At 36.7% G+C, this 24848-nt stretch overlaps 1 protein-coding gene across 6 annotated transcripts in view; it reads left to right on the top strand.

Moving 5' to 3' along the window:
• Window positions 1-24848, top strand: part of LOC117721085 (uncharacterized) — a 65103-nt gene that overhangs the window by 32253 nt on the left and 8002 nt on the right. The window contains exon 1 of one of the 6 annotated variants that reach the window (XM_076935232.1): window positions 21830-24096. The exons of the other annotated variants lie outside the window; for them this stretch is intronic. Coding sequence (XP_076791347.1) covers window positions 24064-24096 — 33 coding nt within the window. The 5' untranslated portion in view covers window positions 21830-24063. Of the gene's footprint in view, window positions 1-21829; window positions 24097-24848 lie in introns of those variants that run through there. 6 annotated transcript variants of the gene reach the window in all.

Raw genomic sequence — 24848 nt, 5'->3', positions numbered from 1 at the left:
CATGTATTTTTGCCCTAAGAGGCTACCCATATCCCATTAAATATGAGTGAGCTGCCCTAAGGGTTTAGTGTGAGAGAGCTGACACCACCTCTTGTCTGCCATAGATAGTAAGGGTGTGGGGGTGATGCTCTTCCCCAGTACTTCTGGCTCTACTTCTACTTCTGGCTGTTGATAAAGCTGGCCTATGTTCTGAGAGTGGGACATCTGTCCATGCCCCTTGCAGCACTCAGACCTTGCCTCATTCCTCACATGTTCAGCACCTAGACCTAACAAAGTGGTTGCAGATGAGTAGGTGAGTGCTAGGCCAACACTGTGTGCCATGAGGTAGCCTGTGTGCTGAGCAATGCCCTCTTTCCCCTAGCCACCTGAGGTAGTCCAGAGAGACTATGTTAGGGTTATGAAAGCAGGTAAACTGTCTCTAATCCGCATTGGCTGCAGCACTCAAAAATATTGTCCCTGCACCTCAAGTTGGCAGCACAGTAGAACTCAGTTGTTCTTAAAGATAGAAAACATATGAACTTTGGATGGAATAGTCATAGCAATGACTGAATAGCAATTCATTTTAGAGGATGCAATGGATTTGGCCAAACACACACTATTCATATCTGAGCATTGTATGAAATATTTTAAGAGTATTTATTGTACCTGATATATAAAAAATGCCACACTTATATAGACACATGTGCAGACCTACAAAAATTTCCATAAAGACATATAATTCCTGAGAATATTCATATAGGTTAAACATTTCTTTAATAAAATAATTCTTCTTAAATTATTTGTTTATCCATGTCACTGAGTGATAATCTATGGTAACTGGATGAAATTCTGAAGCAAAATTGGAATTCAACATTTCTTTTTCAAAATCTAATTACCCTTTGTGTAGGAAAATTAAGTATAAATACACATCTTATATAATGCCATAATGTATTGGTGTCATCATATCACATCGAGGAAATGACACACATGAGCAGGAAACTTCATGTGGCAGCCAAGAGTTATAATTAGAAAGGCCCAGATGTGTGCTTTATTAGAGATAGCTAGGATCTAGACCAGGGTATCCAGGTACAAAATCAGGCTCCAATCAACACAAGCTGTTTTACTGTATAGTTAAAAGAAGCCAGAACTCATGCTAAATTATATTATGACTTTCTTATCTTTTACTTTCCATTCTTTTCCAGTTAAAGGGAGTGGGGAGAAAGTTGTTGTGGTGGTAAGTGACAACAAAAGACTGTCTCTAGATAGAGAATATACTCAGGTGACTTATAGGCAAATAAGAGCTTATAAAGGGAAAATGGGAATCTTTGTATTAGAATGAGATACTTAATTTTGATTTGGTATGTTAATTAGATGAGCTGAACTCCAATACATTGGTAAATGGACCTTTATAGTAAGCCTCAAGAAGAGAGATTTTCCAAAAAAAAAAAAAAAAAATTAAAAAGACTAGAGGGGTTTTCCAAATAGAGAAATATATTAATATATTTTGGGGGCTAGCTTTAGGAATGTAAGCAAGGGAGAAGGATTGAATGAGAGAGAGGAGCAGGCCTTCCCGAGCCATGTTTGTCATGCTGGCTAGGGTCCTTTCAATATTCTTTGAATCTTAGAGAATAGGGAAGGACTTCATGGGAAACTGGGTGTTTTATAAATAACCAATTGAAAAGGTCTTACTTAAACATTGAGAATAGGTACAAAAGAACACTAACAGTAAGTGGGCAGACACACAGCACAGTGAGGGCCAAAAACAAAATAAAAGGTAGCAAGAAACTAATCCATCAACATATGGCAAGAATATAGAGGTAAGGTTGCAGTAGCCAAGTAAATACAGAAAAGAACATAATATATTAGTATAAAATATCTCTATGAAGCATTTGGTTATATCTAGTTATTATATGTCAATTTTAAAAAGGTAGGAAATAAAAGCAACTACTGCAGCTTGATTCTACTGAGTTGTTACTATGTGGCAGAAAGAAGAAATTGTACAATTCATGGAATGAATTGCTTTAGAGAAGTGTAGCATCAGAAAGAAGAACACCAAGCACATTAAGGAAAGGGTGGAAAGAGATACTTTGAAACAGGAACTACTCTGATGCTCTGAGATCACATATGTACAGGCATGCAAATCTATGGCTTGTGAGTTATTCAAGGCATTCACAAATTTGACAAAATTCTTTTGTGGACTCCAAGCTAAATAATTATGTCTTACAGGAAGAAAAAGGGGAAGACAAGGGAAATAGCTAGTTGCAAATCCCTTGACACTCACACTTATATGTAAACACACACACACACAGACACATACATCTAAAGACAAATAAAGATGCATTTATATGCACACATGCAAACATACACACATTCACTCACCCCCCCACACACATATAAAATATTCAATATACAATATTTTAATATATAATATCAGGTTAAAATTAATTTTAGAAAACATATAAAAGCAATAGGAACAATAACACTTCTTATATTCATCATGGCTAAAATTGCCATAATAAAACATCATGACCAAAGCAGCTTGTGGACAAAAGGGTTTATTTGACTTATGTTTCTCAATCTCTGTTCATTACTGAAGGAAAACGTCAAGACAGGAGCTCAAGCAGGGCTGGAACTTGGGATGCAAGAGCAGATGCAAAACCCATAGAAGGGTATTGATTATTGTTTTGCTCCTCATGGCTTATTCAGAGTGGTTTCTAGCTTATATAGTCCAGCACTACCAGCCACAGAGTGGCAACACATACAATGAGCTACAGTAATCACATATCAATCACTAATTTACAAAGTGCCCTACTTTGTCCTTTGCCTTACAAAAGGTTTGCAATTTTATGAGGTCTCATTTGTTAATTGTTGGCATTAGAGCATAAGCCATTGGTGTACAGTTAAGAAAAATTTCCTGTGTGCCCATATGTTTGAGGCTCTTCTCCACATGTTCTTCTATTGGATTCTATGTATCTAGTTTTATGTGGAAGTCCTTGATCCACTTGGACTTGAGCTTTATACAAGGAGATAAGAACAGATCAATTTGCATTCTTCTACATGATGAATAACAGTTAAACCAGGACCATTTGTTAAAAATGGTGTCTTTTTTTTTTCACTGGATGGTTTTAGCTCCTTTGTCAAAGACCAAGTGACCATAAGTGTGTGACTTCATTTCTGGCTCTTCAATTCTGTATTCTGTTCCATTGATCTACCTTCCTGTCTCTGTACAAATATCACTATTTATCACTATTGCTCTGTAATACAGCTTGAGGTCAGGGATGGTGATTCTACCAGATGTTCATGTATTGTTGAGAATAGTGTTTGCTATCCTCGGATTTTGTTTGTTGTTGTTTTGTGGGTTTTTTTTTTTTTTGTTATTCTAAATAAATTTGCAAATTTCTCTTTCTAACCCTATGAATAATTGAGTTGGAATTTTGATGGGGATTGCATTGAATTTGTAGATTGCTTTTGGTAAGATAGCCATTTTGACTATATTATTCATGCCAATTATTGAGAATGAGAGAACTTTTCATCTTCTGAGATCTTCTCTGATTTTGTTCTTCAGAGACTTGAAGTTTTGTCATACAAATCTTCAGTTGCTTGGTAGAGTCACACCAATATATTTTATATTCTTTGTGACTATTGTGAAGGGTGTCATTTTCCCTAATTTCTTTTTCAGGCCATTTATCCATTGAGTAGAGGGATATTCAGGAAAAGTGATTGTTTCTTCCTGTTATTTTTGTTATTAAATGTAGATTTATGTTTGTGTGGCTATCTTCTATTGGGTTGGTTGGGAGGAGATGACTTTCCTGCTTTTTCTACAGTATATTTTTCATCCTTGTGTTAGAGGTTTCCCTCTATTATTTTTTTTGTAGGGCTTGATTTGTGGAAAGATATTATGTAAATTTGGTTTTGTCATGGAATATCTTGGTTTCTCTATTTATGGTAATTGAGAGTTTTGCTGGGTATAGTAGCCTGGGCTGGCATTTGTGTTCTCTTAGAGTCTGTATGACATCTACTGAGAATCTTCTGGCTTTTATAGTCTCTGGTAATAAATCTGCTGTAATTCTGATAGGTCCACCTTTATAAGTTACTTGACTTTTTCCCTTACTGCTTTTAATATTCTTTCTTCGTTTTGTGCATTTGGTGTTTTGATTGTAATGTGATAGGGGGAATTTCTTTTCTGATCTAATCTATTTGGGTTTCTGTTGGCTTCTTGTATGTTCATAGGCTACTCTTTAAGTTAGATAAGATTTCTTCTATAATTTTGTTGAAGATATTTACTGGTCTTTAAGTTGGGAATCTTTGCTTTTTTCTATACCTGTTATCCATAGGTTTGGTCTTCTCACTGTGTCCTGAATTTCCTCAATGTTTTGTGTTAGGAGTATTTTGTATTTTGCATTTTCTTTGACAGTTGTGTCAATGTATTATCTGGTATCTTCTGCACCTGAGACTCTCTCTTCTACCTCATGTATTCTGTTAGTAATGCTTGCATCCAAGACTCCTGATCTATTTCCTAGGTTTTCTATCTCCTGGGTAGTCTCCTTTTGTGATCTCTTTATTGTTTCTACTTCCATTTTTGTGTCTTGGATTGTTTTGTTCAATTTCTTCACCGCTTTGGTTGTGTTTTCTTGTAATTCTTTAAGGAATTTTTGTGTTTTCTCTTTAAGGGCTTCTACCTGTTTACCTGTGTTCTGTTTTTCATTGAGGGAGTTATTTATGTTCTTCTTAAAGTCCTTTATCATTGTTATGAGAAGTGATTTTAAATTTGCATCTTGTTTTTTTGGTGTCATGGGGTATTCAGGACTTGCTATGGTAGAAGAGCTAGGTTCCAATTATGCCAAGTAACCTTGGTTTCTGTTGCTTATGTTCTTGTACTTGCCTTTCACCATATGGTTATTTATAGTTCTACCTTTAGGCACTGTCTCTGACTGGAGCCTGTCTCTCCTGTTATCATGGTTGTATTAGAACTCCTCAGAGTCCAGCTGTCTCTGTGATCTTGTGATCCTGAGATCCTGATTGTGATAGTTCCTTGGAGTGAGGCTATATCTTGGATCCTAAAATCCTGGGGTGCCCAAGCTCCTGAGATCCTGTAATCCTATTTTACTATGTTCCTTGGTGTGTTAGAGCTCCTGGGAGTCCAGCCTCCTCTGGGTTTTGGGGGATTGTATGCAGAGCTGCTGCCCTAGGGCTGCTTTCAGCACTGGCACAGATTGTAAGGATCCTGTGCAACTGACTGTGAGGGAGTTCCTGGGTCCCTGCAAGACACAATTATTACCTGTTTTTTTTTTTGGGGGGGGGGGAGGATTGTCATGGCCTACCTACATGGACATGTTAGACCTCCATCTCCTGGGAGTCCAGCCTTCTCTGGGTTTTGGGGGCTCCTTTGAATAGAGTAAAGCTAATGATTTGAGTTACTTTTATATCCAGCTACTTTGCTGCAGTTATCAGCTGTAAAAGTTTTCTGCTGGAATTTTTGAGGTCAATTAAGTATACTATAATATCATCTACAATTAGTGGTACTTTGACCTCTTCCTTTCCAGTTTGTATCATTTGATGTCCTTTTGTTTTCTAGAAGCCTAGCATAAGAGCCCTCTGAGAGACTCTACCCAGAAGGTAACTGAGACAGATGCAGATATCCACAAACAAACACTGGATAGAGTTCTATAGAATAGTTAGGGGAAGACTTGAAGGTCCTCAAGAAGACGGCATCCCCACAGAAAGACTAACAGTATCAACTAACCTTGTGTCCTGGGAGTTCCCAGAGTCCGAGTCACCAATCACAGAGCATACAGGGGCTAGATCCTAGCCAATATATAGCAGAGGGCTGCCACATGTAACCTTAGAGGGATATCATGTACCTAATCCTGTAGGAACTTGATGCACCAGGCTTGAGGAATAGGGGCAGAGCTGCCCTCTCAGAGGCAAAAGAGAAAAGGAGAAGGGGAGGAACTGAGAAAGGGCCTTGGAGGAGGGAACATTTAGTATGTAAATAAGTAAATAAAACAAATAAATTATATATATATATATACATATATATATATATATATATATATATATATATGTATATATATATATATATATCTCCATCCAGAGGAACTAGTGATGACTCATGTAGCTTCTGTGGTTACTGCTCCAATATCTATGAGTTCAAATGAACATTCCTTACTTGGCTTAGTGAGCCTAATCTTCTTGGCGTCATTCATCCTTTTTGACTTTTCATTCTCCAAGAAGTTTTTTGAACTCTGAGTGGAGTGACTTGATGGAGACATTCCATTTACAGCAGTATTATCTATTCTTCTCTTCTCTTCTCTTCTCTTCTCTTCTCTTCTCTTCTCTTCTCTTCTCTTCTCTTCTCTTCCACTCTCTGCTTCATATTTGCTTGTGTATCTCTGTATTTGTTCTCATATCCTGCAAAGAGGAAGGTTCAAAAAATGTCACTGCTAATCATAACACTTACACAAATCTCCTAAAACAAAGAGGTTAACCAAGTTTCTAAAAGGGAACATGCATACCTACATAGCGGTGTCTCTCATTTGGAATATTCTCTACAGACTACTAAAAGCGTAGTCTGCAACTTAATATCAAAATTTTTGATCTGTAATGCTGACTGGCCTGCAAAAGTTCTATTGAAAAATTAGTAGAAATCTTGTGGAAGTAACTAACATCAGATTTGCTATAATGCACACTTAATCTGAGTCAGAACACATAACTAACATTTGTTGAGTTAAGTAGAGCCAGAAAATTGATAGCACAGAGACATAGGTATTATATACTTGAAAATGTGTGCCTTGTTTTGCCATCATCAGTTCTTGGAATATACATTGTGATATGTTAAAAACAAACAAACAACACAAAGCAAATAAAATTGGGAAGTTGTGTGACAAGAACAAGAACAACAACAACAACAACAATAACAACAACAAACCAAAACCCAAAACTAACAAACAAACAAGCAAATCAAAAGTTGAATGAATGGAAGAAAATGAGGGACTTAACACTATGAGAGTTGTATGGAAATGGCTTGAACCATTAGGAACACAAACAGATGAGGAACATTGTAGAAGGGATTACAATAATTCTTATTATTAACATGAATTATTCATTTAGAAATTGCTGAATTATTGTATTCTATCTTTATTATTTTTATGCATGTATTACTTGACACTATAATAAATTTTCAGCCCTTAACATTAACAAACTCTATGCAATTCAAAATGACAAACACAGTATACATTTGAAGAAGTTAATGAAAATTACTGCACTGAAAGAAAAGACAGTTGGAAATAATTGGAAACTATAATCATGTTGGTTTGTACTTTGCCAGAAGGTTGGGTCATTTGTGACATGGAAAGTATAAGAGAGTCTTCTGTGTTGCTTGTCTTCATCTATGTATATGCTGCTCACAGGGGAAGAGTATAAACACAGTAATATCTTCCAAAATTTCACTCAATTATGCAAAATCTAAAGTTGATATTTGAGGATAACTTTACAAGAATGCATCAGATTTGGGATGGAAGAAAATTGGAGTAGCTGGTTGGCATTTGATGAAATGGTTACAGAAGGAAAGTAATATTTTTCAGAGAAGATTAGCAAGAGAGGGTACTCATGCTTCTCTAGTTCTCTCTGCATCTGAGCACATATTAATAGTGCTAAATGGATTGAGTGTATATTAAAAAGAATTCATGTTAATTGGCTTCACATTATTAGTGACAGATATTGTGGGTAACCCAAATATATTGTATGTAATAGTTGTATTTTAACACATTATATGACATATGACTATTGTGTTAAATATATACAGAATAATGCCATCTTAATAACACCTCTATAAGTTCTCAAGTAAACACCATAACCATATAAACAATGTGAGTCTCTGCATAAAAAGTACACATGTATCCACACACAATAAAATGATGTTAATATGCCTAGGTTTTAGTTATTTCATTTCTAAAATAAACTCCTGTTAGTATTTCTTTACAATTATAATTTTAAAAATATGTATTATGTGGTAAATAGCTTTATGAAATTGGACACAAGAATGCCTTTAGATAATTCAAGTGCAATTTTTGCCAGTTGAAATATGGATAAACATACAAAATTGTGAGAAAATTTTCCAAATAAGTGTAGCTCTTCCAGATATTAACACAGGAAAACTAAAAAGGTTCAGCAATGGTGTGCATTTGACAGCCCATGTTTATAAGCAGAAGTTCCTAGACACAAATAGAAGCTTTATGATAGGTAATATTAGCCATATACAGGGTCAAAGGAAAAGCATTACTGGACAGTCTACTCTTTTAAAATTAATGCCAGAAACCAAAGAATAATTATATAATATTTTGATCTGTCTCGTTCTATTTCATCTTTATTTTCATTCCTGATGCAACAGGCAGGGAGCAGGGAAAAGAGATGGTGAAGCTTTGATGGAGAAATCTCCATGTTAACCACAGGCTTTGCTTTTCTCATTATTGTTGAGATCTCTCTTCTAATTGGTCTCACATCTTTTCTCCATTTTCCTAAGTATACTCAGCCATTCTCTGTCAACCAGAGCTAAAGAAATCTATACACATAAAAATTTTCAGTAATGTTCCTGGTTGATATCTAGCTATTAACTCATACCAGGCTCTTGCTGGAGATTGACAAGCTGCTTTTTGAAGAAGGAGTGCTCTGGAAACCTGCAGGTGAAATTGAAAAAACATCAGCATCATCAGGTAACTTGCTATGATTCATCACATTCCTGCTCTGAATGAAACTGTTCCTGTTTGCTCTGCTAGGTATTTGTTATTGCTTCTGACCACTGCTTCAGTTTTTAGATCTATCATTCAGCACTCAGCCTTGGAGTTCTGCTTCATCTGCAAGGATGGTGTATTATGTCAGCCTTCAATATCAGACAGAGAAAGGAGACCAGTTGCTCCTTAATCTGCTTTGGCAGACCAGCTCTGTAAAGGACTTTTATATCAGGTCCGCTGTGATCACCTGGCACCATGAGACTGTCTAGAGCATTTTCTGATACCACCTTACCTTGTATGCCACTGACAGTACTAAAACACAAACACTGCAATTCTCCTTTGTTATCATCTTGATATCATCATAGATCTCAGACATTTTACATTACATTTCAATCCAAATTCTAGCATCAGGTTTACAATATTATTGTTGGGAAAAATAGTTCTATGTTCATAATTCCATAACTGCATACTTCTTTTTTTAAGGAAAGTTAAAGCAAAGAGTTTACATATACTTCAATTAAAAAGATCAATATACCAAAACTTCTTTTTCTTTACTTTGAATCTCAACTTACTAACGTTACGAGCTACCACCTACTTTTCATGCATAATAGTATGTATTTATATTGTTTTGTCTTAATAACTATTTTGTATCACTGAATTACTTTTCTATAGGAATTATTACTTACCATCCTGTGGGTGTTGTATGTTATGTGGTAATTTTACAAAATTCAAGTTTCTGTTCTTGTGCATAATCTAAGAGCCTCAACTGCATTGAATTTTATCTAAATATTGATATGTGTTAGAATCAATTGATGATAATAGATTGAATTAATCATGGTATATTATATCTGGCTTAAATTTATTGTTGGTTTTTTATCTTTCTTGACCTTCTTAACATTTGTTTAGAACAGAAAATATTCTTATCAGAATCTTCACCAAGTTAAGATTCATTATCCTGGTAAACATATAGTTAGCTATAGGGTTGTGACTCAGTAATTTGTCTTATTTTTCTGTCCATCATATGTGTTCTTTTTGCATTTTGTATCTAACTTAATGCGAAACTTTGAGGATTTATGAGATTTTGGGGCTCGTTTAAGAGAAATGAATGTGCATATGAAAAACCAAGCATGGAACATTAGTTGAAAATTGGTGAAAAGACAGAGGTTGTAGTACAATCCTTGGAAGCTTTGTTGTGTATTATATGTATGAAACCTAAGAAGATGACTGGAAAATATCACAATATCCTTTATCTGTAACTATAGGAAGTACACACACATAAAAGCAGATAACTGTTGAAGCCCAAATATTTTAAATTATGAATGACAGTGACAGAAATGGGTTGTGTTCTTATGTTTGTACCTAGAATCCATGGAGGCAGGATTCTAAATCAGTAAAATGTGTTAACACATTTCTTGGTCATATTCCAAGACTGAATGAAAAGGAAGGTTCTGTTTATCATTATGATTATTAGTTTGAATGTGGGGCTTGTATATAAAAATCTAGGATTAGTCAAAAATATACTCTTCTTGGAATACTGCTGATATAAACCCTATAGGTACTATTAAAGAGGATAAAGACTGGTAAGATCAAATCCTAATCACTTGTGAGTCTTGAATGTTTCACATTAACAAGTGCCAGTCAATGTGTATCTGTCAGTAAGTTCAATAAAAGTATGAGGATTTTACATAGAACCAAATTTTTACTTGATTAAATGTTCTTCCTGGTGGAGGCAAGAATCTATGTGTTTATTTTTTTTATCTGGGTCACTTATAAAAATATTTGTGAAAAAAGATAACATAATCTCCAGTGAAGAAACACTTGATATTAAATGTTATTTCATGTAAAATACACTACATTTGTATTTATTCTCATAAGTGAATACTATATTGCATGTCTACTAATTCAGGAATCTATTGTCTAAGTTTCATCATTTGCTTCACTTTTGGCTTGTACTCAGAATAAAAAAAAAATCCAATGAATTTTCAATAAGGCTTTTCCAGAGTCTGTCCTATGACAAATGTGCTTCAGAGTTCAGCAAAATACTGTAGTGAAAAACTCATGAATCATTTATACAACAATATATAAAACTCAGAGATTGTTGAGAAAAGAGGCAGCTGGAAAGGAAGTAAGTATGAGAGACATAGATCCAGGTGTTCTCTAGTCTTTTATTCCAAGCCAAACAGCAACCATCTTGGGCAATCCTCTGTACTACTTGATAAAATGGCATCCTAGCTGGTCTTACAGTTTGTTTACATCTCCTCATTAAATGACTCGAAAAGGAAAGAGATCCTTACTTCAGTATTCATATGCTGAGACAAGTTATTGTAGGAAAGTCTAAACTTACTGAATGTAGCCTTGTAAGAGGCTCAAAAATACAAACCAAAGAGGGTTATGGGAGGTTGGCTCTTTCATGTGTTTTTTAAGAGTCATTATTCTTATTGGGTAATGTGTTTCTGGGCAGCTTCTTTTCTGCATACAGCCAGCCCAGAAAATAAACAATCAGAAATGCTCTGTAAAATATTCCAATAATCTCACCTGTTACCTATGTAGAACCTTGATTAATTTCTATATTGACTTGCTATTTTAATGTTAGTTTGGGGGGGGTGGACATTGCTTCTATATCTACTTGGTGGAAATGAGTTTTTAACACTTCTCCTTTCTCTCTCTTATTCATCAATATAATAACCCATTGTGGGCTTTGGCTCATGTGTGGACGTGGGTCCTGTTGGGCTGAGTTGTCAATCCTGCATGTCTGCCACGGCTCAGGAAGGCAGGAGCACCGGACTTTGAGGCTGCAGAAAGATTGAGACTGGGGTGGGAGACATACTGGATGGACCAGACCTGGGTCATGGCTGACTCATCTAGCTTGCTTGGGTAGATTAGGCAGAAGCTCATTGGTTGAAGTCTTCCTCTAGGGTTCTCCATGGTGGGCCCCAAGGACAAGAGGAAGTCCATGGCTTTAAATGGTTTATTGTCATGGCAGAAAGTGGATGAAGCTGTACCCTGGGTCCTCAGGGTGAGACTGAGCTTAAATGTCTTTTGCAAGGAGGAGGGTCTGGGAAGGAATGCTTAATTGACTACACCCTCTGGCCTCTAGGTATCTCATTAATATGGAGATATGTTGAGGCTCTGCAGCCTGTAGTCATGCCCTCTACCTATACTACATGTACTATGTCACATAAGGCCACAAACATTTCTTTGGGAGGGGTTGTGGGTAAGTGAAAGAGCCCAGGGCCCAGGAGCAAGGCTGAACACCTTACCATAGGTCCCATTAGGGTATTATCCTGAGTTTGAGGCCTATGCTCGACCAGGTACCCAGCTGCCTCTCACAGCCCACCACCCTACAACCAATGTAATATTTTTTGCTTCTTTTAAAACATGTTGTGTGTTTTCAGTAATTATTGTTGAATACATATTACCTGGATGAATGTATAGGTTTATTCTTATTTATTTATTTATTGTTATTGGTTATTTTACATTTTTACCTTCCAAATGTTATCTTGCTTCCCAGTTTCTGTTCAGCAAGTCCCCTATCACATCTCCCCTCCCCATGCCTCTATAAGCATGCACTACCCATCCACTCACCCACTCCTACTTCATTGCCCAAGTATCCACCTATGCTGGGGCATTGAGCCTCAAAAGGACAAAGTGCCTTCCCTCCCTTTGATGCCACATAAGGAAATCCCATGTTTTATTTGGAGCTGGAGCCACTGGGTCCTTCCTCTTGTATTTTTGGATAGTTGGTTTAGTCCATGGGGGCTCTGGGAAGTCCTGTTAGTTAATATTGTCATTTTCCTGTGGGGTTGCAACCCCCTTCAGCTCTTTCAGTACTCTTCCTTTGGGGTTCTTGTGTTCATTCCTATGATGGTCGGCAAAGACTATCTACATGTGTTTTTGTCAGACTCTGGCAGAGCCTCTTAGGAGAGAAGTATATCATGCTTCTGGCAGCTAGTACTTCTTGGCATCACCAATAGTGTCCGAGTTTGGTGTCTCAGATGGGATGCATCCCTAGGTGAGGCTGTCTCTGGATGGCCTTTTCTTCAGTCTCTCTTCATCTAATTCCCTGTATTTTCCTAAGATAGAAAAAAGTCTCGGTTAAAATTTCTGAGGTGATTCAGTGTCTCTATCCAGGGGGCTGTGCCTATCCACTGGTTATAGCCTCTAAAAGTTCTATGTTCATTTTCTTGGGCATTTTGGCTAATGTCATCTCCATTGTGTCCTGGCAAACTCTTGCCTCCATGGCATTTGGGACTTTCTACTGGCTACCCCCAGTTCCCTATCCCCTACTGCTACAAACCTTCATTCAATTTTCTGACCCTCAAAACTTTTCCTTCATCTCAACACCTGAATCTTTCCCCCTTTTATTATCCCTCATCTCACCCTCTGATATTCCTACCTCCCTCTACTTCCCATAATTAGTTTTTACTCCCCTTCTAAGGACTGAAACATCCACACTTTGGTCTTCATATAATCTGTGAGTTGTATAATGGGTATTAAGAACATTGGGGTTACTATCCACTTATCAGTGAGTACATACCATGTATGTTCTTTTGTTACCTCACTTAGAATGATATTTTCTAATTTCATTCATTTGCCTGTGAATTTCATGGAGTTATTGCTTTTAATAGCTATATAGTATTTCATTGTGTAAATGTACCACATTTGCTGTATCCATTCCAGATTTGAAGGATATCTGTGTAGTTTACAGCCTCTGACTATTATAAATAAGGCTGCTATAAACATAGGGGACCATGTGAACTTGCTATATGTTGGAGCATCCTTTGGGTATATGCCCAGGTATGGGATACCTGGGTCCTGAGATAGAACTATTTCCAGGTTTCTGAGAAATCACCAGAGTGTTTTCCTGAGTGGTTGTACCAGCTTGCAATCCCACCAAAAATAAACGAGTGTTTCCTTTTCTCTATATCCTCTCCAGCATCTGCTGTCAACTGAGTTTTTGATATTAGCCATTCTGGCTTGTGTGAGATAGAATCTTAGTTTCACTTTGAGTTGTATTTCCCTGATTTCTAAGAATGTTGAACATTTCTTTAGGTGCTCTGCAACCATTTGAGATTACTTAGTTGAGAATTTTTGTTTAGCTCTGTACCCATTTTTAATTGGATATTTTATTTATTTACATTTCAAATGTTATATTCTTTCTTGCTTTTCTCTCCAGAAACCCTCTATCCCATCCTCCCTCCCCCTGATTCTATGAGGGTGTTCACCCAACCACCCACCCACTCCCATCTCCCCACCTTCTCATTCCCCTACACTGTGGTATCAAGCAATCAGAGAACAAAGGGCCTTTTCTTCTACTGATGGTAAACAAGGTCATCTTCTGCTACGTACATGGCTAGATGTGTATATACATGTCCTACATGAGTACTCTGTGGTTGTTGGTTTAGTTCCTGGGAGTTCTGGAGGATCTGGAAGATTGATATTATAGTTCTTCCTATGAGTTGCAAACCCCTTCAGCTCCTTCAGTCCTTTAACTACTCCTCCACTGGGGACTTTGTGGTCAGTCCAATGCTTGGCTGAAAGCATCCACCTCTATATTTATCAGGCTCTGGCAGAGCCTCTCAGGAGACAGCTATATTAGGCTCCTGTCAGCAAGTACTTCTTGACATCCCCAATAGTGTCTGGGTTTGGTATCTGTCTGGGGTGGATCCCCAAATGGGGCAGTCTCTGGGTGGCCTGTCCTTTAGTTTCTACTCCTCACTTTGCCTCCATATTTCCTCCTGTGAGTATTTTGTTCCCCCATCTAAGAAGCACCTTAGTACCACCACTTTGGTCTTTCTTCTTTCTGAGCTACAAGTGGTCTGTGAATTGTATCTTGGGTATTTGGAGCTTTTGAGCAAATATCCACTTATTAGTGAATACATACCATGTGTGTTTTTTGTGAGTGGATTACCTTATTCAGGATGATATTTTCTAGTTTCATCTACTTCCCTAAATTTTCATGAAATTATTGTTTTTTTAATAGCTGAGTAGGACTCCATTGTGTAAATGTACCATACTTCTGTATCCATTCTTCTTTTGAAGTATATCTGAATTCTTTCCTATTTCTGGCTCTTATAAATAAGACTGTCATGAACATAGTGAAGCATGTGTCTTTGTTATATGTTAACACACTTTTTGGGTATATGCCCAGGATTGGTATAGCTGGGCCCAGAGGTAGTATTATGTCTAAATTTCTGAGTAACCTCCATACTGGTTTCCAGAGTGGTTGTACCCAGCTTGCAATCCTACCAACAATGGAGGAGTGTTCTTCTGTCTCCATATCCTCTCTAGCATCTGCTGTTACCTGAGTTTTTGATCTTAGTTGTTTGGGTTTGCATTTCCCTGGTGACTGAAGATGTTGAACATTTCTTTAGGTGATTCTTGGCCATTTGATATTCCTCGATTAATAATTCTTTATTTAGCTCTGTCCTCCATTTTAATAGAGGTATTTGCTTTTCAGGAGTCTAACTTCTTGAATTCTTTGTATGTATTGGATATTAGTCCTCTATGGGATGTAGGATTGAAAAAGATATTTTCCCAATATGTGGGATGCCAGTTTGTTTTATTGATAGTGTCCTATATCTTACAGAAGATTTTAAATTTTATGAGTTCCCATTTGTCAAAAGTTGATCTTAGAACATGAGCTATTTGTTCTGTTCCTGAATTTTTCATTTGTGCCATTGTGTTCAGGCTCTTTCCTACTTCCTCTTCTGTTAGATTCAGTGTATCTTGTTTTATATGAAGTTGCATAATACACTTGGACTTGTGATTTTACAAAAAAATAAGAATGTATCAACTCTCATTCATCTATATGTGGACCAACTGTTGTTGTGAACAAGCAACATTTTTTGAATATCTATCTTTTTATCCATTGGGTATTTTTGGCTTCTTTGTTAAAGATCAAGTGTGCATAAATATGTGGGTTCATTTCTTGATCTTCAATTTTATTACTTTGATTTACCTGTTTGTTTTTGTACCAATATCACAAAGTTATTATTATGATTGCTTTGTAGTACAGCTTGAGGTCAGGTATGATTATTTGAGAAGTTCTTCTTGTTGAGAACTTGTTGAGAACAAGTTATTTTTCACTATCCTAGGTTTTGGTTACTTCACATGAATTTTTAAATTGCCATTTCATTCTTTGTGAAGAATTGAGATGGAATTCTTATGGAAATTGAATTGAACCTGTATACTGCTTTTGGTAAAATGGCCATTTTTACTATTTTAATCCTACTTATCCATAGCATGAGAGATTTTCCCATCTTCTGAGGTCACATTCGGTTTCTATTTTCAGAGACTTAAGGTTCTTGTACAGATTTTTCACTTGCTTGTTAGAGTCACACCAAGATATTTTATATTATTTGTGTCTATTATGAAGGTTGTCATTTCATTACTTTCTTTCTTAGCCAGGTTATCTTTGAGTAGAAGAAGGTTACTGATTTCTTTATGTTACTATTTTATCCAGGAACTTTGCTGAAGTTGTTTATCAGCTATATGTGTTCTCTGCAGTATCTCAGAGTCTATGGACTTTTCAACATCTAATGAGATGATCATGTGTTTATTTAATCTTAGTTTGTTTATATTGTAAATTTCATTGAGGTATTTCCTTATATCGAACTATCACTCCATCATTGGAATGAAGCCTACTTGATCAAGGAGAACGATCATTTTGATCTGTTATTGGATTCTTTTTGAGAGAATTTTATTCAGTATTTTTGAGTCAATATTCATGAAGAAAATTGTTCTGAAATTTTCTTTCTTTGTTGGGTCTTTGTTAGGTTTAAGTATCAACATAACTATGTTATCATAAAACTAATTAGGTAGTGTTCCTTCTATTTCTATTTTCTGGAAAAGTTTCAAAAGTATCTGTATTAGGTCTTCTTTTAAGGTCATATAAAATTCTACATTAAAACCATCTAGATCTGGGCTTTGTTTTTTACTTTTGTTTGTTTGTGTGTTTGCTTGTTTATTCAGATATTCTCTCTCTTTCTCCCTCCCCCTTCTTTCTTTCTACTTCAGATGACATCCTCTTTCCCCATTTCGTCTCCCTAGATACACCCTATCCCATCCCCCTTCTCCCTTTTCCTTTTGTATCATTTTAATTTCCTCCAAGTATTAAGGTCATTTTCAGGTTGAGGAACCAGCAATTCAATTGATGCACATAGTCAAGAAACAAGCAATTAAATAAACACAAATAGTCAAAGAACAGGCAAGGCAATATTCTATGAACACTCCCATGATCACTGTTCCTAAGGGCTTATCAGGATGACCAGAATATCTGAGCCTACTTCTCTGTCCTACCCCAAGTCATTTTCATGTCTTAAACTTGCTTCCTTGCTATAGACTAAGAATTATATTTCTGCCTGGAATTAATTCTTTGTTCTAGCTTAATATCAGATTCCTGCTTGAAGCCCACTTTCTTGTCCTTGGCCAATGTCATATTCCTGGGAAGCAGCCCATTTTTTTTGTCTTGGCCCATGTCAGATTCTTGCAAAGCATCTAAAAATCTATCTGGCTCTCTCCTTGTTTTATTTCATAAACAAGACTGAGCCTGTCTTAGGTCATTCTGCCAAGAATGCCTTTCTTATTCATCATGGAATATGTATTATCAAAGAAAATGCACTGCTGTCTTAGGTTGGGGAGGCTCTGTGCAGAATCTTACTTGTCCTTGACTTGCCAGCCTGTTAATTTAATAACTCCATCTATGGGTCCATTTTCAGTTTCAAGCCATGTACTTTGGCTGCCTACATTTTGATGTTGTTAAGACAAGCTTTAACACAATGGGCAGGAATAAAAGTATACCCAGAACAAAAAAGATTAGTATGATCAAGCTATATATGTCATTCTTGAAGCTTGACCAAAATAGAAATGTTAACTTTTTTTTTTTTGCTAAATGATTAACAAAAATATCTTTCTTAACTTCTTGTGTCAAGCAATTCCAGAAGCAGTAGTGTTAGAAATTATTATAATTAAAGCTGTTATACCAGAAATAATCAAGCCCACTACCCTGTTTCTTCTGCTCAAAACCTGACACACTTCTACAATACTTGAAAACTTTTTTTTCTGAATACCAAGCCTCTGTGATATTCAGGGCAATAAAATAAATGCTGGTTGATAGACACTTATAACAAACATGCTGTGTTTCAACATACTAACACAATTAGAAAGTGTACAATCAATGCAACTTTCATTAAATACTGCAGAAGACACAAAAGTAATTTTAACTGGACAATTAAAAGAGCCTTAACACATGCACTAACACTTGTTTGAAATCCAGATCCTGTTCCAACTTTATTTCTTGCTAGTATAACATCATAGAGAACTGCAGCTAACTTCCAGATATTTCTCTGAAAATGTCCAGAAACAGAATTCCAAATGAAGACTGTTATTTCTCATATTGGATTGATTTCTAGTCCAGTCCATGATTGAGTTTTTTTTTCAAGACTTTAAATGACCATTTCTGACTTCTTTGGAGTTATGGGATTGTTTATATGGTTTATCTGATCCTAATTTAATTTTGGTACCTAGTATCAGTCTTGAAAATGATCTATTTCATCTAAATCTTCCATTTTATTGAATATAAGCTTTAATAGTAAAATCTGATGATTTTTTTTTTTTTTTGGATTTCTTCAGTTGCTGTTGTTATGGCTCCCTTTTCTTTTTTAAATTATTTGTTTGTTTGTTTGCTTGTTTGTTTATTTATACTCCAGAATTTCTTCCCCTCCTGGTCCATCCTCTGGTAATTCTACATCCTATACCTTTTCCCTGCCCTACTGTCTCTTCGAGCATGTCCCCACAACCAACCACCCACCTCAACAGATCTCTAAACTCCCTGAAGTATCCAGTCTCTTGAGGGCTGGGTGCATTTTTTCTGACTCAGTCCAGACCCGGCAGCAGTCCACTGCTGTATATGTGTTGTGGGCTTTATACCAGTTGGTGTATACTGCCTGGTTGGTAGTCCAGTGTTTGAGAGATCTCAGTGGTCCAGGTTAATAGAGATTTCTGGTCCTCTTAAAGAGTTGCCCTTCTCCTCAGCTTCTTTCATCTTTTCTCTAATTCAGCCACAGTGATCAGTAGCTTCTGTTCATTGGTTGGGTGAAAGTATCAGCATCTCACTCTTTCAGCTCCTTGTTGGGACTTTCAGAAGGCAGTTCTGATAGGTCCCTTTTTGTGAGTGTTCCATAACTCATTAATAGTGTCAGGCCTTGGGGCCTCCTCTTGAGCTGGATTCCACGTTGGGCCTGTTGCTCATTCTTCTTTCCCTTGGGCTCCTCTCCATTTCCATCCTTGTACCTCTTTTAAACAGGAACAATAATGGGTCAAAGTTTTGACTGTGGAATGGCATCACCATCTCACAATTGATGCCCTGTATTTCTGATGGAAGTGGTCTCTATGGAGGCAGAGTTCCCTTTGCCCACCATAGGGCATTTTATGTAAGTTCCCTCCTTTTTATTCCTGAGAGTCTCACACCTCCTGGGTCTCTGATATATTCTGAAGGTCCTCCCAATGTCCTAATTCCTGAGGTTCCCTGTTTCCATTCTTTCTGGTGGCCTGCAAGGCTTCAGTCCTTTTTCCCCAAACAATATCAGATTATGTTCCCCTCTCCCCTACCTATCTACTTTCCCTCACAGTTCCCCCCCACCCCTTCGCCTGGTGATTGCTTTCTTTCCCTGCTGAAGTAGGGCTGAGGTGTCCTCATTTGGATTGTTGAGCTTATTGACCTTTTCAGTTCTGTGGACAGTATCTTGGGTGTTCTATATTTTTTTTGCTAATATCCACTTATTATTGAGTTTATACCATACATTTCTTTTTGTGTCTGAGTCGCCTCACTCAGGATAGTATTTCTAGTTCCATTCATTTGTCTGAAAGACTTATGATGTCCTTGGTTTTTTATTGGATAGTTTATTTATTTACATTTCATATGACATCCCCTTTCCCCATTTTCTCTCCCTAGACACACCCAAATCTCATCTCCCCTCCTCTTTTTTGCTTTTATACCATTTTAATTATATGCAAGTATTTAGGTCAGTTCTAGGTTGATAAGACAATAAACAAAATTCTTTGAACACTCCCGTGATCACTGTTCTTAAGGACTTATCAGAATGACCAAAATATCTGAGCCAACTTTCCTGTCCTAGCCCAAAGTCATTTTAATGTCTGAAGCCTACTTCCTTGTTCTAGCCTAAAATTTAGATTCCTGCCTGGAATTAATTCTTTGTTCTAGCCTAAGATTTAGATTCTTGCCTGAACTTACTTCTTTGTTCTAGCCTAATGTTAGATTCCTGCCTGAAACCTATTTCCTTGTCCTTGGCCAATGTCATATTTCTGGGAAGCAGCCCATTTTCTTGTCTGTGGCCCATGACGCATTCTTGCAAAGCAGCCCCAAAAGCTCTCGGACTCTCCTCCTTCTTTATTTCATAACCAAGACTTAGCCTGTCTTAGGTCATTCTGACAAGAATTTTCTCCTTACATGTCTCGGAATATGCATTACCAAAAGCAATTCACTTATGTCTTAGGTTGGTAAGGCTCTGTGAAGAATCTTACCTGTCCTTGACTTGCCTTATTCTTAGTAGCTGAGTAGTGTTCCAGTGTGTAAATGAATACATTTTCTGTATCCATTCTTCTATTGTGATACATATGCGTTCTTTCTAGCTTCTGACTATCACAAACAAGGTTGTTATGAACATAGTGGAACATGTACCCCTGTGGAATGGTGGGGTATCTTTTGGATGTATTTCCAAGACTGGTATTGCTGGGTCTTCAGGTTGATCTATTTCTAACTTTCTCAGGAATCTCCAGATTAATTTCCAGAGTGGTTGTATAAGTTTGTAATCCAACAAACCAAGTTTGTAATCCAAATTGTAATCCCAATGGAGGAATGTTCCTCTCTCTCTACATCCTTGCCAACATGTGTTGCCACCTGAGGTTTCGATATTAGCCATTCTGATTGGTGTAAGGTGGAATCTCATGGTCATTTTGATTTGCATTTCTTTGATCACTAAGAATTTGAACATTTCTTTAGATGTTTCTCAGCCATTTGAAATTGATCTGTTGTTAATTCCCAGTTTAGGTCTATATCCCATTTTTGATTGGTTTGTTTAGTTTTTTGGCAGTTAGTTTCTTGTGTTCACTATATACTTTCTACCTTAGCCTTCTATCAGATGTGAGGTTAGTGAAGATTTTTTTTCCCAATCTGTAGGTTGCAGATTTGTTTTACTGACTATGTCCTTTGCCTTACAGAAGCTTTCTAGTTTCATGAGGTCATATTTATCAATTCTTGATCTTAGAGCCTGAGCCATTGTCGTTCTGCTTATGACATTTCCACCTGTGCCAATGAGTTCAAGACTCTTTCCCACTTTCTCTCCTATTAGATTCAGTGTATCTGGTTTTATGTTGAGGTCCTTGATCCACATGAACTTGATCTTTGTGCAAGGTGACAAATATGGGTCTATTTTCATTGTTTTTTCTTTTAGGGTCTATATGACATCTGCTCAATATCTTCTGATATTTAGAGTCTCTGTTGAGAAGTGTGGTGTAATTCAGATAGGTCTGCCTTTATATGTCACTTCACATTTCCCCTTACTGATTTTAATTCTATCTTTGTTCTGTGCATTTGGTGTTTTGATTATTATTTGACTGGAGGAATTTTTTCTAGCCCCATCTATTTGGCATTCTGTATGCTTGTTGCATGTTTATGGTCATTTAATTCTTTAGGTTAATGAAGTTTTCTTCTATAATTTTGTTGAATAATATAATAATAAATAATATATAATATTTATTATATATTTATATATTTATAATATAGATAATAAATATAATATTTATTGCCCCTTTGAGTTGGGAATCTTTGCTGTCTTCTATATCTATTATTCTTAGGTTTGGTCCTTTCATTTTGTCCTGGATTTTATGGATGCTTTGAATTAGGAGGTTTTAACATTTTGCATTTTCTTAAATGGTTGTGTCAATGTTTTCTATGATATCTTCTACACCAGAGATTCTATCTTCTATCTCGTTTATTCTGTTGGTGATGCTTGCATCTATGACTCCTGATCTTTTTCCTATGTTTTGTATCTCCAGGGTTGTCTCCCTTTGTGATTTCTATATTGTTTCTATTTTCATTTTTAGATCTTGGATAGTTTTGTTCACTTTTTTCACCTGTTTGTGATTTGCTGTATATCTTTAAAGGATTTATGTGTTTCCTCTTTAAGGACTTCTACTAGTTTACCTGTATTCTCTTATATTTCCTTAAGGGAGTTATTTATGTCTTCCTTAATGTCCTCTATCTTATTCATGAGATGGGATTTTGGACCAGAATCTTGCTTTTCAGGTGTGTTGGGGTATCCAGAAACTTCAGTGGTAGGAAAACTGGGATCTGATATTGCCAAGTAGCATTTATTACTGTTGCTTATGTTATTACACATGCCTCTTGCCATCTGGTTATCTCTTGTGTGAGCTGGCCTTGCTGTCTCTTATTGGAGCATCTCCCTCCATTGGGCCTGTGATCCTGTGATCCTGTGATCCTGTGATCCTGTGATCCTGTGATCCTGTGATCCTGTGATCCTGTGATCCTGTGATCCTGTGATCCTGTGATCCTGTGATCCTGTGATCCTGGCTGTGTCAGAAGTCATGGAGGACTAGATGCTTCTGGGTGTGGTCAGAATAGGTGGACATCCAGAGCACAGTGTCTGATCCTAGGCTCAGGTGCAAGCTGGAAGGAACTTGCATCTCTATCTGAGCATTGGTTCCTGTGTCCCCTGTGTCCTGGGGAGTCTAAGTTGGGCCAAGTATTGGGGCTGGAGTTGGGGGCATTCCTCTGATCCTAGAACTGTAAGAAGTCCTGGGGAACATGCTGCCTCTGAGTGTGTTGGGTTGGGGAAGGGAGAGCAGAGGCTCTTCTTCCAGGGGCAGGTGCAAGCCTGAAGAAATGCGGACCTCCAGCTGGCAGAGACGCTTGCATCCCCTGGGTTCTGGGGGTTTCCAGGTAGGTCAGAGGACAGGTATTGGGGGTTGGGGTTTGACTTATAATCCTGGATCTTTCAGAAGCCTGGAGGCAAAAGCTGCCTATGGTTATGGGTAGGTTCAGATGGGTGGAGCCTTCTTTGTTTTATAATTTAAGCCAGAAACCAAAGAATAATTACATAATAATTTTATTGCTTCTCCTTCTATGTCACTTCTAATTTTTATTCCTGATATATGTAGAGGAACTAGTGGAGAATCATTTATCCTCTGTGGTTATCACTCCTGTATCTCTGGATTCATATGATCATTACTTGTTTGGTTTAGTGATGTGTCTTTATCTGAGTACATATCAACAGTGCTAAATGGGCTGAGTGTATATTAAAAAGGTATCAAATTAATTGACCTTGGATTTTAAGTTATACATATTGTGGGTAACCCTAATGTATTGTATGTTATGTTTAGATTTTTAAAACATTATATGATATGTAAATATTGAGTTACATATTTAGAAAATAATGACACCTTAATAACAATACTATAAGTTCTCATATAAACTCAATATCAATATACACAATGTGATTCCTTGCATAAAAAGGCACACATATATCAACACAGAAAGAAAAGACTGCAGTATGTCTAGATTTTGGAAATTTCTTTCTAAATTAGCTCATCTTAATATCCCCTCACCAATTTTATAATTTAAGACACTGTATTACATGGTAAATTGCTTTATGAAATTGGGCACAAGTACAACTTTAGACGATTCAAGTGAATGGTTTGCAAGTTGCAATGTGTTTAAATATATGAGCCAGTATAATAAATATCCAAATAACCATACCTCCTCAGGATATTGTCACAGGAAGATTACAAAGGTTCAGCACTGGAGTACATTTGACAGCACGTGATTACAAGCAGAAATCCCTAGAAACAAATGGAGGCTTTATTACATGTGTCACTAGCCAGATATAAGGTCAAAGGCCCAGTCATTAGGGTATAGGTTTCTCTGTTTTTAATCAGAGCCAGAAACCAAAGAATAACTACATAATATTTTGGTCTTTCTCCTATTTCATCTTTATTTTCATTCCTGATGCAACAGGCAGGGAGGGGAGAGAAGAGATGGAGGAGCTTTGATGGAGAAATCTCCATGGTAACAAAAGGCTTTTGCTTTCTTCGTCATTGTTGAGATCTCTCTTCTGATTGGTCTCACATCTTTTCTCTATTTTCCTAAGTATACTCAGCCATTCTGCGTCAACCAGAGCTAAAGAAATTTATTCCCATAAAAATTTTCCAGTAGTGTTCCTGGTTGATGTCTAGCTATTAGCTCATACCAAGCTATTGCTGGAGATTGACAACAAGCTGCTTTTTGAAAAAGGAGGAGTGCTCTGGAAACCTGCAGATGAAAATGAAAAGAAAACGTCAGCGTCATCAGGTAACTTGCTATGATTCTTCACATTCCTGCTCTGAATGAAACTGCTCCTGTTTGCTGAGCTAGGTATTTGTTATTGTTTCTGTTCATTGCTTCAGTTTTTAGATCTATCATTCAGGACTCAGACTTGGAGTTCTGCTTCATCTGCAAGGATGGTGTATTACGTCAGCCTTCAGTATCTGACAGAGACAGGAAACTTGTTGCTCCTTAATCTGCTTTGGCAGAACAGCTCTGTAAAGGATTTTTATATCAGTACAGCAGTGATCACTTGGCACCATGAGACTGTCTAGAACATTTTCTGACATCACTTTATTTAGTATGCCACTGCCCTCTGACAATACTAAAATACAAATACTGTAATTCTTCTTTGTTACCATCTTGATATCATCAAACATATCAGATGTTTTACATTACATTTAACCAAAATTCTAATGTCAGGTTTACATTATTATTGTTGGAAACAAATATAGTTTGATGTTCAAAATCAAATTTCTGCATACTTCATTACTTAAAAACAGCCAAAGCAAAGAGCTTGCATATATTTTAATTAAAAAGGTTAATATACCACATTTTCTCTCTTTTTTTTTTTGACTTTGAATTTCAATTTAATGAGGTTTTCAAAACCAGCCACTTTTCAGGAGTCGTAGTATATTAGTTTAATTAGTTTAGTTATATTATTTTGTTTTAATTACTCTTTAGAGTCATTGACAGTCTTTTCAATATTATTACTTATTATACTGTGGCTACTGTGTGCT

Source organism: Arvicanthis niloticus, chromosome 1, assembly GCF_011762505.2.
Source record: "Arvicanthis niloticus isolate mArvNil1 chromosome 1, mArvNil1.pat.X, whole genome shotgun sequence".
Lineage (NCBI taxonomy): Eukaryota > Metazoa > Chordata > Mammalia > Rodentia > Muridae > Arvicanthis > Arvicanthis niloticus.
This window is presented reverse-complemented; position numbering and strand designations above follow the sequence as displayed.